Below are 12,838 nucleotides of genomic sequence, written 5' to 3'. Positions count from 1 at the left end.
CAGGTTTGCCTGGCTCATGTGTACAAGAGCTGTGCTTACTGCAAAACCTTGTGTGCGTGCACCAGGCATGTTCCTCCCCCTTGCTTTCGGTCAAACAACGCTCATATCATCTGTATCTTTTTAATGGTTGAGCATTGGGGAAGCTATTTTTCAGTGCTGCTTCCGTGGTATTGACCAGGCATTGTTCCAGATAGTGCCAAGTTCTGAGCATCAGACCACCAACTTGTCTGCAGGCTGCCTGCAAGGGAGGAACTAGGACAACACACCCTTGCTGTTCTGGAGCCTTGTCCAAATTAAACTCTTGGCAATATCCTTTAAAAATTCTTGCAAAGACTAGACAGAGGTGGTGGGGAGAAATGGCCAAAAGCAACAGCAGCACATCACAGGCAATCCAAGCTGCTTAAATAAATTGCAGCTGTCAGAAAGGCTGACGATAACATTGTGAATTTATACCAATTTAAAAATATGATTTAAAGGGTAACATTTATTAGGGGATTTGTAAAGAGATTGCTACATATATAAAAGCCATAAGCCCTCATGGACTCCATCTGTTGGGACCAGCAGCGATATCACAGCACATGCACAGGTCAAGAGATCTACCTGTGCATATAGTATTCCCTACACAAGAGGGGAGCAGGTGACGAAACATGAGGGAAGTGGAAACATTGAACCTGTACAGCTTTTAGCAGACATAACTGCATGGCTTAGAGGTAGCGGAACTTGCAAGCTGCACATTTACCTATTCACAGCAGCCAAGAGAAGAATGGTAGGACGGGCAAGATTGAGTCTGGGGGCGAATGCTAGGGTCCTCCACTGAACAGCTCTCATCTACAGGTACATTATTTATATATATACATATATATACACACACATATATATATACACACATATACACACACATATATATATACATATATATACACACACACACAAAAAAGATATAGAATTGGCCAGACATAAGTAACTATTCACAGCATTCCAGATTCCTACATAAACAGGATTCATACACAGAGAATTCACAAACAGGGGGGTCCTTTACTAAGATGCAGTAAAAGGGGGGGCCTGTACTAGCATCAGCACACGTTTTTGAGGAGTGCTGAGGCCCCCTTTTACCGCAGCAGACAAAAGGCTCTCTCTTTCTAAGAACCACTTGCTGTCAGGCCATTTGGGGGGGGGGGGGGAGCACTTACCGCTACCCACTGAGGTGGCAGTAAGGGCTCCCACACTAAACCGGGTAAGTACCAACGCTAGAAAAATAGAAACTTTTTTGTAGCGCTGGAAATGGCATGTGCTGGGGATAGAAGCTACCGCCGGGCTCCTGCAGTAGCCTGGAGGTAGTTCCCGATTGGCAGGCGGCAAGCACTTTAGTAAAAGGGTCACAGAATGACTTAAATGATTGGATTGGTTAAATACAACCTTTTAGAGGGGAACTCTCCTCTATGGGGTTAAATTTAGGTGCCCACCTTGAAGGGCGCTTAAATTTTGTTTTAAAGTACTTATTTTCTAAATGCCAATCTCAACAGCATACAAATTTGCACCTGTTTTACCCTACCTGTGCCTAAACTAGACCTCTAGAAAATTCTTCACATTTATGGCATAAAAACAGGCAATTAATGCCTTAGAACATGACACGGGGTGTTTACATATTGAGGTTCATTTTCAAAGCACAGACCTACAAAGTTACATGGAAGGGCATTTTCGACTTGATGTTTGGATGTTTTGCAAAAACATGTCCAAAATCTGAATAGGAAAGAAGGTCATTTTCAAAAAAGAAAAACGTCTTACCTTTTGTTTTCAAAACTAGGTTTTGTGATTTGAACATTTTTTGGTCCGTTTTCGGGGAAAAAAAAAAACAGTCCAAGTGCAAAATGCACAAAATCAAGCCATTGGGATGTAGGAGGAGCCAGCATTTTTAGTACACTCGTCCCCCTGACATCCCAGGAAAGCAATAGGGCACCATAGGGGGCACTGAAGTGGACTTCATAAAATGCTCCCAGGTACACATCTGACCATTGCTCCCTTACCTTGTCTGCCCCCCAAAACCCAATACCCCCAATTGTACACCGCCACTATAGCCCTTATGGGTGAAGGGGGCACTTATATGTGGGTATAGTGGGTTTCTGGTGAGTTTCAGGGGGCTCACAGTTTCCTCAAGTGTAACAGGTAGGGGGTGGTAGAAGCCTGGGTCTACTAGACTACTCCAGAGACCTGTATGCTGTTCTAATGGACCTGAGTATAACATCTGAGGCTGGCAAGTAATGTTTATCATCACATCTTTTGGGGGTGGAAGGAGGTTAGTGACAACTGGGGGAATAAGCGGAGGTCATCCCTGATTCCCTCCAGTGGTCATCTGGTTATTTAGGGCACCTTTTTGTGCCTTATTCGTTATAAAAACAGGTCTAGCTCAAAACATTTTCCCAAATTCTGTAGCTCAATAATCCTCTATCAAATGATTTCTTACAGAAGATTGTTTTGTTAGAAGAGCATTAATTTTTTCTTTACCTCTGTGACATAATTTTGTAGGCATCTGGGAGATGGCAGTTTGTGTTCTCCATCTGAAAAGGATCTGCATCACAGATTTTGTCATCTGTTCGCCCATAGTTAGCACTTTCTATCATAATGACATCACTTCCTGGGCATCGGAGGTCAATGGGGTAGCCTTCACAGGACAGCTCCCGCCTAACTAAACCAAAAGGCAACGCTGCACGACTAAAACCTGCAAGAGAAAACAACAAAAACTATTAATTTGTGAGATAGCTTAAAATGGCAATAGATTAGACTAGTATTTCCCAAGTCTATCCTAGAGTACCCCCTTGCCAGTCAGGTTTTCAGGATATCCACAATAAATATGCATGAAAGAAATTTGCAAACAACGGTGGCAGTGAATGCATATCTATCTCATGCATGCTCATTTTGGATATCTTGAAAACCTGACTGGAAAGGGGGTACTCCAGGACCGACTTGGGGAAACACTGGTTTAGGCCATCAACATTCATGTTACTAAGGCCTAAATTAAAGTAGAACAGAGCCAAAGCTGATGTACTGTCATTTTAAGAACACGTAGATTATCCTGGATGTGTGTTGCTCTGAGAATAACTCCTTTAAAACAGAACCATTCTGTCTATTGATAGAGATAGATAAGTGATACGGAAAAAGGGGAAAAATAATTAGAACAGAGTCTGCCTATTTCAGGCAGATCCTTGATAATTAATGAGGTACTGCTGATGACCTTCTCTATGTCTTGAAGCAATATAAAATGATCTGGACAGTAACAAAACTAAGGACAAGCTTATTTCAGCTGAGAAGACTCTGTACACCATCGTCAGCTCTTTGTACAGAAAACACTATACGATTTAGCTGCACACTGCAATCTATTTAACAGCTTAACGACTCTGCAGACAGTTTCTGTGTACACACTAATTTGAAACTGGAAAACAGCCACGTTAGAATGAATAATGGTTTATTCCCTTTTCATAACATCTAGGATATTTATTTAAATTTATATCCTATACTGGGCATTCTGAAGGTCACTCAGGATAAATTAAGGGGCTCTTTTAGAGGTCCTTTTACTAAGCTGCTGTAAGCACTAAGGCGTGCCTACTGCAGCAAAAAAGGTCTTACCACGGGGCGGAATCAGGTGTGTGCTTCCCATGACCTAAAAAACAGATTTTCTTTCTTTGTGCTGGGGGCGAGTTAAGGGGTGGAGAATAGGTGTGTTCTATGTTAATCTCTTAGTGCAGCTACATTGTCCCATGCTAACCAATTAGCGCATGATTAGCATGTGGCCATTAGCGTGCGAGCCCCTACTGCCACCTATTTGGACGGCGGTAAGGGCTCACTCGCTAATGGGAAAATTAGCATGCAGTCATTAATTCAAAAAAATAGAAAAAGCGGCCATTTTACCCATGCAGTAAAAATGGCCACAGCCCATGAGAATGATCCGTGTAAGCATGTGCTAAAAACACTTTTTAACCACAGTTTATTAAACGGGCCCCATACCAAGGTGCAGTGAAATCTGGGCTTTGCATGCTCTGAAGAGGGAGTTTCCCCACGTGCTAAGCCCAGATTTACCATGGGCCTTTTTTCCCAGATCATTTGCTATTTAAATTAGCACATTGCATCTGCGAAAAAATAATGTAGAACTACCAACCATCTTCTATTGAGGTGCTAACTGCTCCCACATTAACCCTGCTATCCAATTAGCACATGCTAATGTGAAGGCACTAGCTGGATAATGTGGGAGGCACCACCCCTCCGTACACGACACCCCTTGTAAAAAAATATATATATTTTAGAATAGTGAATGCACATTTACCACATGCAAACAGGCATAATACCACAAAATGCTTTAACAAGTTTTGTGGTGGCCTGTTTTCCCCCACACTAAGCATATGTTAGGGCATCCTTTAGGTAAAAGGCAATTAGTGCCATTAAAATTGTGTTTTGTCTAAAATAATTGATCTGTGATCAAAGGTTGAATTTGAGGATCCTTATAGTCATAACAGCAGATCTAAGCTTTGCTACTGATACAACAAAACTTTTCTGCCAGGTACTTGCGACCTGGATTGGCCACTGTTAGGAGCAAAATACTGGGCTAGATGGACCATTGGTCTGCCCCTAGTATGGCTATTCTTACATTCTTAAATGTATTACGCATTTTTTTTCTACATTTTGTACCCCACGCTTTCCCACTCATGGCAGGCTCAATGCAGCTTACATGGGGCAATGGAGGGTTAAGTGACTTGGCCAGAGTCACAAGGAGCTGCCTGTGCCTGAAGTGGGAATTGAACTCAGTTCCTCAGGACCAAAGTCCACCACCCTAACCACTAGGCCACTCCTCCACATAGTATCCAGTAAAATCATTCTCTACACACTCACCTAAGCTAATCTAGTCAATAAATGGAAAAAAAATGATTTACAAAATATAAAAATAAAAAACAATATCACAGGAACACCTATGACTTGACCTTTTTTTTTTCTTCCAGAATTCACTTACAAAAAATGAAGCCAATTTTGTATAGGATGTCTACGTTTCAACTGAGATGTCCAGGCTGGGATCTTCACCAGTTCTCAGGTACTTTACAAAACGATCTGCTGAACACAGAGCCTTTTGTAAAATACATATAAAGGACTCTATCCATGCACTTGCTGGCATGTTTAGAAAAGGATCGACAGCTTCTACATGTAAGCACCAGTTCTCATTACCTCCACAAATAAGTGCCAAACTTATAAGCATTAAAGCAGTATTCCAGAAGGACTGCAGCCCCGAAAAGGAAAATGTTATATTTCAAAGATGATAAACTTTACTTGAGGATTAAAGCACAACCTTCCCTTCCATCACTCATTTTAAGCAATGGCTGAGACAGGCACTTGGTTGAAACTTACACCTGCTTTGGACAAGGCAGATGTAGAAATAAAAATATATATTTCAATTCCAATATAAAACAAGAAATACAAATATAATTTTTAAAACCACCCAAATCACACCCCTTTCAAATCTGTGCATCCTGGAGCATTTACACATACAAAAAGCAGCTTTCTGAAATGGACTTTTTATTTGTATTGAAATCTATATATGTAAATGCTACTGTTCATACGAAAATGATTAGCATGGGGTACAAAAAATATTAGACAATATAATCACAGCAAATTGCCCTTATCTCTTTTCAAAGCTTTGATAATCTCACCTTCACCCACATCTTCCCCTCATTCACACTGTGACATCTTATATACCATTCCTCACTCACCCTCTCCTCCACACATGATTTACAGCCTCTCTGATCTCTTCAGTTGCTCTCCCCATCCCAAATTTCCTTCCCCTCACTCATGTTCCAAACTGTACAACGTTTTGTTGAAAGTTGCTGGTTCTAAGTCTGCATTAAATTAAATTTATTGTTAAAAGCCAGGGAAACAGCTGATCAGTGCAGATGCAAGAGGGTGGGAAGAGTATGTAAAGGAATCAGAGATGCTGTGTGTTGTAAAAGATTAAAATTTATATAGCAGGGAGAGATCAGAAAGGGAGACAGAGGGTAGAGAATAAGTTAAGACACCTGAGGGGCTGTGGGGTGTGGTTTATGGTTTATTAGATTTGATATACCTCCTCTCATAAAATAAGTGAGGCAGTTTACGATAAAATCAAAAAGAAACTCCATTATATACGGGACTGAGAACTGGAGAAAGTAGGAAAAGGGAAAAGAAGAACAGAATGCACAACATGACAGCAGAACAATCTCCTCACCAAATGCCAAAGGTGGGTCTTGAATTCTGCTTTGAACTTGGGGAGAGAGGCCTCAGTTGGGCTTTCCTTAGGCTGGGGAAGTGTAACAGTGCTCGCGGATGAACCAGCAAAAGGGACGACCACAACATATGCTGTGAGGTACACTCACAGCTGAGTGCGGCTGATGAGCTCCTGGAACTAATGTTTATGAAAGTGAAACTGGGGAGCTGAGGTCCATTGGAGCGATCTCTGGGGATGTTCACATTTGAGGCCTTATCACACAAGTTGCTGCACATCATGCACTAGGAATTTTTGTCCATACAGCATGAAACAGGTACCACAGCTGGATCACCTGGACAGGGTCACGATGGTCTCCTCTCTACGCTCCTTTGGGAACTACTTTGATGTCCAAGCAGGCCCATGGGGGCAAGGACATGCTCTGGGAGTTGTACCTGGATCCAAACACCTCTGGGAAATTAGAGGGAGAGTTGGGTACAGAGTCAGGGGATGACTCACTGGAGGAGGAAATGATCCACCCTCAGAGGAGGATGATTTGCTGATAGTGTTCCTCTCCTGGAAGCAGGAGCTCTTCCTACATTTCAAGAGCATTCTGGAGGTACTTAAGTGGTTCCCAAGGTCTTTACCACTTCGCAGGACCATTTGAAGCAGGATGGAAGATGTATCCGACTGAAGATAGAGAGTCAGCAGACACATGTTACAAAGCGGTCAAGATATTGGAGTCCTTAGGATTGGATGTGAATTATGGGAAGAGCAACTTATGATCCACTGTATACCTGGTGTAAATGGGGGCACTGTTCAACATAGCAGCAGGCAAAGTATATTTGACCCAGAAGTGGATTGACAAGTTTATGCCCAAGTTTGGAGTTTATTCTCCAGCCTGGTCCTACTCTGTTAGGATTATCTCCAAGTCCAAAAGGACTTTACAGTTTATCTAATTGTCCTCTCAAATGTCAGGGAGGAGCTCTGCTGGTGGTTATGACAGGGGAGCAGACATAGAAATCCCAAACTGCATCTCAGTGATGACTAACACCAGCCTGTTGATGTGGTTAGGGAGCACACTGCCAGAGTCAAGTGGCTTGAGTCCAGCTGGACCATAAACAAATTGGAGACTAGAGAGATTCTCTTAGCCTCTCCAGCTTTTCACTAAGAGTCATGATTCAGCCACTAGACCTCCAGGTCCTTACATGCTGGGGGAGCTGGGGGTCCACCAAACCACCTGACCCTCTCTGGGGTGTCAAGGGGGGGGGGTTGACAGGGTGTCCCCATTACTCTCCAATACCCTGGCAAACCCTAACACCAGCTCTAAGCTGGCATAGGGTTTGTCATGGGAGGCGCATCCTTAGGGAGGAATAGGTAATGACCCATTTTTCATGCATTTACATGCTCACTGCATTCAGAGCTGTCAAGCTTGTTATTTCATGCTGTCACCGGCTCTGAACATTTGGCAGTAGCAAAGTCCAGCGCTAATGGCCTCTAGTGCCCACATCTGCTTCTGAGCATTGGGGTGTGAATATATAATCCACCACTTGGAAGTCTGATATTTCCTCTTCTATAAAGGCCTTTCTTATGAGAAGACCCACTTTTGGAGTTAGTTTTTTTTAAAGATTTTAGTTTACCTTAAAACACTTACTGAAACAGTTCGTACTAGAAACGTTTAAGATGTTTCACAACTCCGATCCACCAAGCAGCCAAACCAAAAGAGAGATAAAGCAGTCTCTACTTCTAGGAACTTCTCCTTTGCAAACCTGGTAAACTGATCTGGCACCGATGAGAAACATCCATCCACGTCTATCTACAAATTTTACCCTCTACTGAAATAAAGTCTTAGTTTAACAAATCCAGTAGTATACCAGAACTGATTTTTTGATCATCATGCTGGGCACTAGGCATTGCTGATGCCTTCTCCAAGTCTCCTGTTATTTGCCAATGTTGCTGCCACTAACTGGATAAGGCATGAGTCCAAAGTAGAGGGATCACAGCTCATTCATAGCTACATCCCTAACAAACAAAATAATTGCTGCTACCTTATGTGGCTGCCATAGAAAACCTAGGCAATGCAGAGCAATCTATTCTACCCCAGGTGGTCCTTTGCTTCAGGAGAGTAATTTAGACCAGGTGTTCTGAACCCTGTTCTTGGGCTACAACAACAGTGTGGTTTTTAAGATATCCAAAATGAGAAACAAGCTCAAGTATGAAATAAATTTTCATGCACTGCCTCCACTGCATGCAGATCTCTCATATATATTGATTGTGGATGTCATGAAAACCTGACTAGCTGTGTCCTGAGGTCTAGGTTGAGAGCCCTTGATTTAGACCAATTTAGACCAACCCAACAAGGCACTACTGTCATTTCAGGATCAAAGTATCAGTGCATGCCCTTCCTGCAGACCCATCTGATTCTGTGATTATTGCTACCTGAAGAGCCATTACTTCAAGCCCTGAATAGTAGTCCTTTTAGGTCCAACACTGCCCCCCCCCCCCCAAAAAAAAAAAAAAAAAAAAAATCAGAAAGGCTCACAAGGTCATAATTGCAGATGCCTTACCAGCACCACAGGTACCACTCAAGCTCCCATGTGCAGAACTGAAAACTACAGCACCAGATTTATGCTTCAACACGTCTCTAGACCCATGCTAAGAGAAGCAGTAGAAGGAATCCTGGGAGGAAAAGGCATCATGGGTTTTCTTCACAAGACTGGTAGTGTTCTGTTGAGCCAGCAGATGGCACTGAACTTTATATGGTACAGGCTAACTGAGGAGTAACAACATTCTAAAATTATTCATACCTTAGCAAGTTGGAGAGATTTCTAAACGTACAGAGCATCTTCTAGCAGAAATATGTTTTCTCCCAGCATACAAAAGCATGCTATTAAAATGTGTCTTCTTCAAATGCAAAAGCAGCTCTTCTGTATCTGTACCTAACTGCAATCGGTACAGTCATGCTTATACCTATTGCTTCCAATATATTTGTAAGAACTCCAGGATTCTGTTCGAGCCAATAGCAGGAGAACTACTACAAAGTTATGAAAAAGGACAATAGCTGCCACATCTAGGAAAATTTGTTCTAATAATTCTGATGAACCTGAGATGGCTGGATTAACCAAAGACGGTGAGAGTTAATGTGTGCCTCACCAGCAGCGCAGATCAAATAAAAAGTATAAACCAACTACTTGTGTGTGTTTTGCCAAGTTCTCTTCACTGTTGAACAGACCACCAAAACTGAGGAGCCCACTTTGTAGCAGCTTTCAGATCCATCCATTTTGGTGCTCATTTGTATATAATCATTACAATAGCATTCAAACCTGTAAAGCGCAGGCCTTACGGAAATCCTTCTGCCTAGCTTAATGGCAAATGAGGGTTTGAAGTGGTAAATAATAAATTACACAGAATCCTCAATCTAGTTGTCAAGGAAACCAGTGTGCCTGTGCTATAATTGCTGTGATCCCCATATTGTCCTTTTTTGACACCAGGCCTTATCATGTATTCTAGTCAGAGACTGAGAAAGTAGCTTTTCTATTCCTCTCAAGCAAACATGTAACATGCATTGAGCCTGACTGAACAAGGCCATGGTACCTCACAAATGTTGCATTCAGGCCACCCTTTTTCTGTCTGTAGACAGTAATTAACTAGTAAGCCCCAGTATATTCCTGTCAACCTTTAGATTAGAAATAGGACTGATCTACTTGAATGTGCTTTCAAAGGTCTAGGCAGCTGTGTTTACTAGAAAGGCCTCACTAATTTATTATTGGAAATTCTTAATACTAACACCCCTAAATTATCTTCCATTCTAGCTTAGCAGCTATTAAATGCTATGAATCCCTAATTTCTTCAGACATCAGCATTAGTTTGTTTCATTGAAACTCTCTGGAAGATTAATATTTTGGCTTTAAAAGTGGGAAAAATAGTTGCTAAAGGGAATTGCTAACCACAAACATAAAAGCAGGAAAATAATCTTGTGTATTAGTGTCTTCTATGTATTATATTGAGATTTTTATCAGTGTAGATTTGGGATCTGCCTTGATCATTTTATGCTAGACAAATTATAAATTTCAATACATAATATAGGGAGCCTTTTACTAAAATGTGCTAAAATCTGGGCTTAATGTATAGCAATGGGGGGGGGGGGGGTTACCACATGCTAATCTCAGATTTAATGTAGCACTTTGGGGAAAAATTTTTAAATATATTGCATTGCAGGATCACACAATGCTGTACTCACTTATGTGGTGTGAGATAAGTAGACGCCATTTGATTACATCTGACCATATTATGTTATGGTACAAAAAAAATTATGCGATATGTGTAATGAAATAAAGATTGAAGTAGGGTCCTTTAAACTGTGGAGGCAAGTGATTGACTGCTTCAAAAGAGCTTGGGTCTGAAACAGCTGGGGCTATAAGTGATCAGATAGCTCATTTATATACTTACATGACACCTCCTAGCTTTTTGAGTCCTTTTCTATGATGTGTTAAGATAGTTGATTTTGTATTGTCACTTGTTTCTTCTACCACTTTGATGCTTGTTTATTAGGCATGGTACCTGCATAGAGTTAATGCAGGAGAGCTAAGTACTCCTGTGCTAACTGCATTAACCCAGTTACCCCTGGATTATATATATGGCGCTGATCCAAGATGTATGCCCAACTAAATTAGCTAATGAGCCAATTAGTGTTATAGAATAGCACTAATTGGTACCAATTTGAATTTGCTATGTGCTATTCTATAACAATGTGCATCCAAATCCCATAGCACACAACCCAAAAGGAGACAATAGTAATAGTAATACACAGGTTAGGGAGCGTAAACAGGCAAAATACTGCAAAACATTTTAACACATTTCTGCGGTTGCGTGTGCTAACTACATGTTAAGGACTTAATGCCCTTTAGTAAAAGGGCCCAACAGTCCTTTATGTTTTCTCACTAATCCTGGATAAGAAAGAAAAATATAGATTATTATATTTTATTACCTTGTATGGGCTCTCTCTTAGGTTACCTTTGATTTTACAAACTTCTTTTACATAAACAATGGCAATTAGTTGAGAGTGCCATTAAAATAAATAAATAAAAAAAACTACAATAAATGTATTTGCTTGATTTTCCCTCATCTAAAGGGATGAGTCAAAAATCATTATGGGAGAATCCTTTTTTATTTCAGGGTACAAGAATATAGAATACTCTACCAGTCGAGATTCGCTTAATTACACCTTATTTTTTCTTTAGAAAAATACTTAACACATACTTATTTTCATTTTCTAAATAAGGTTATATGTTGTAATGAATTTGAATGGTATTTGGTTGGTTTCTCTACTTTGCTGTAACTCCTTCTTATTAAGAATGTGCTCTTTTTGTAATCCGCTTTGAATTGATGAAAAAAAGAAAAAAGAAAAGAAAAGTGGAATATAAGCCTTAGAATAGAATATCTTTCCTGTTCAAAAATTGCAGTGAGGTAGACGTTTGTTTTGGACATTATGAGCAGGATGTCACAATTCCGATTTTGATGTTCCTTTGAAAATGTCCCTCCACGTTACTTTGATTCAGTACTGTCTCTTTTTGTTTAATAAACTGCATATGCAGGACCAGGTTGTTTTTTATTTCAACTAATCTGCAACTTTGCTAAATGTTAAGCAACAGTGTGCATCCTCTTACAACAATGAAAACACAGACCCTTAAATCATACCTTCATGTCCAATAACTTCTGGTTGCAAACAACGAAGCTATGTTCGCAACTGGCACCTCCACTAAATACATTCACTGGCAAAAGGGTGCTAGAGTTGAAGTACTTGCCATCTTATGACCCCCCCTCCCCCCCCCCCCCCCAATTACTGAATGAAAAACAACGCAGTGAACATGTTTTGGTCTCTTAAAATGGTTTCAGGATTATATACACAACTATGGATTAAAATAAAAAGGTACAAGGGGTGCACAAATGAAATCACGACACCTTAGGGTGAGGAGAAAAGCAAAGAAGTCTCCCAATTTATATGAAACGTTCAAAAGAAACCGTTTCTACTACAAAATGTCAAACATGTGTTTCACAGACAATTATGCCTTGTGAATTAAAACAGTACACATGAAATGGCAAGCTTCTACGCAGTGTCTTCTCAAGCAAAGAAATACATTCCTTGTGTGTTCATATACATGGCAATAAACCATATGGGACCACATTTGTTTCAAATTTCCCATGATGCCTTTTATTCCAGCTTTTAACCTTTTATGTGACATTGAGCTATTTTATAATCATAAAGTAGTTGGAAAAACGACCTGTTAATTTGAGAGGGACACATTATAACATCTCTCTCTGGCACGATAACATTTTAATTTCTTTTTTCAAGACAAACCAGTTGGAAATTGACCATCTGCTTGTAGGCAAGTGCCATTCATGCAAAGTAATGAACCACGTGTCCCCTTATCCCAGCAAGAGGAAGAAGATGAACTAAACCACTAAAGGGGGGGAGGGGAGACTAGGAATATAGCAGGCTGATTAACCTCAGAGAGCATGTACTTTCTGACATTACTTCAAAATCTGCTGAACAGAAAGGACAACAATATAGTTATTACTGGTGCACTTAGAAAAATGAGCGAGTCTAGCAAAGCAGGGGGCCAA

General features: G+C 40.7%; 1 protein-coding gene across 17 annotated transcripts in view; it reads right to left on the bottom strand.

Moving 5' to 3' along the window:
• ADGRL2 (adhesion G protein-coupled receptor L2) overlaps positions 1 to 12,838 on the bottom strand; it is a 377,345-nt gene that overhangs the window by 162,903 nt on the left and 201,604 nt on the right. For all 17 annotated transcript variants that reach the window (XM_030207177.1, XM_030207180.1, XM_030207178.1 and 14 more), the window contains one exon: positions 2,503 to 2,716. In XM_030207177.1, coding sequence (XP_030063037.1) covers positions 2,503 to 2,716 — 214 coding nt within the window. The remainder of the gene's footprint in view (positions 1 to 2,502; positions 2,717 to 12,838) is intronic.

Source organism: Microcaecilia unicolor, chromosome 6, assembly GCF_901765095.1.
Source record: "Microcaecilia unicolor chromosome 6, aMicUni1.1, whole genome shotgun sequence".
NCBI classification, from domain to species: Eukaryota; Metazoa; Chordata; class Amphibia; order Gymnophiona; family Siphonopidae; genus Microcaecilia; species Microcaecilia unicolor.
This window is presented reverse-complemented; position numbering and strand designations above follow the sequence as displayed.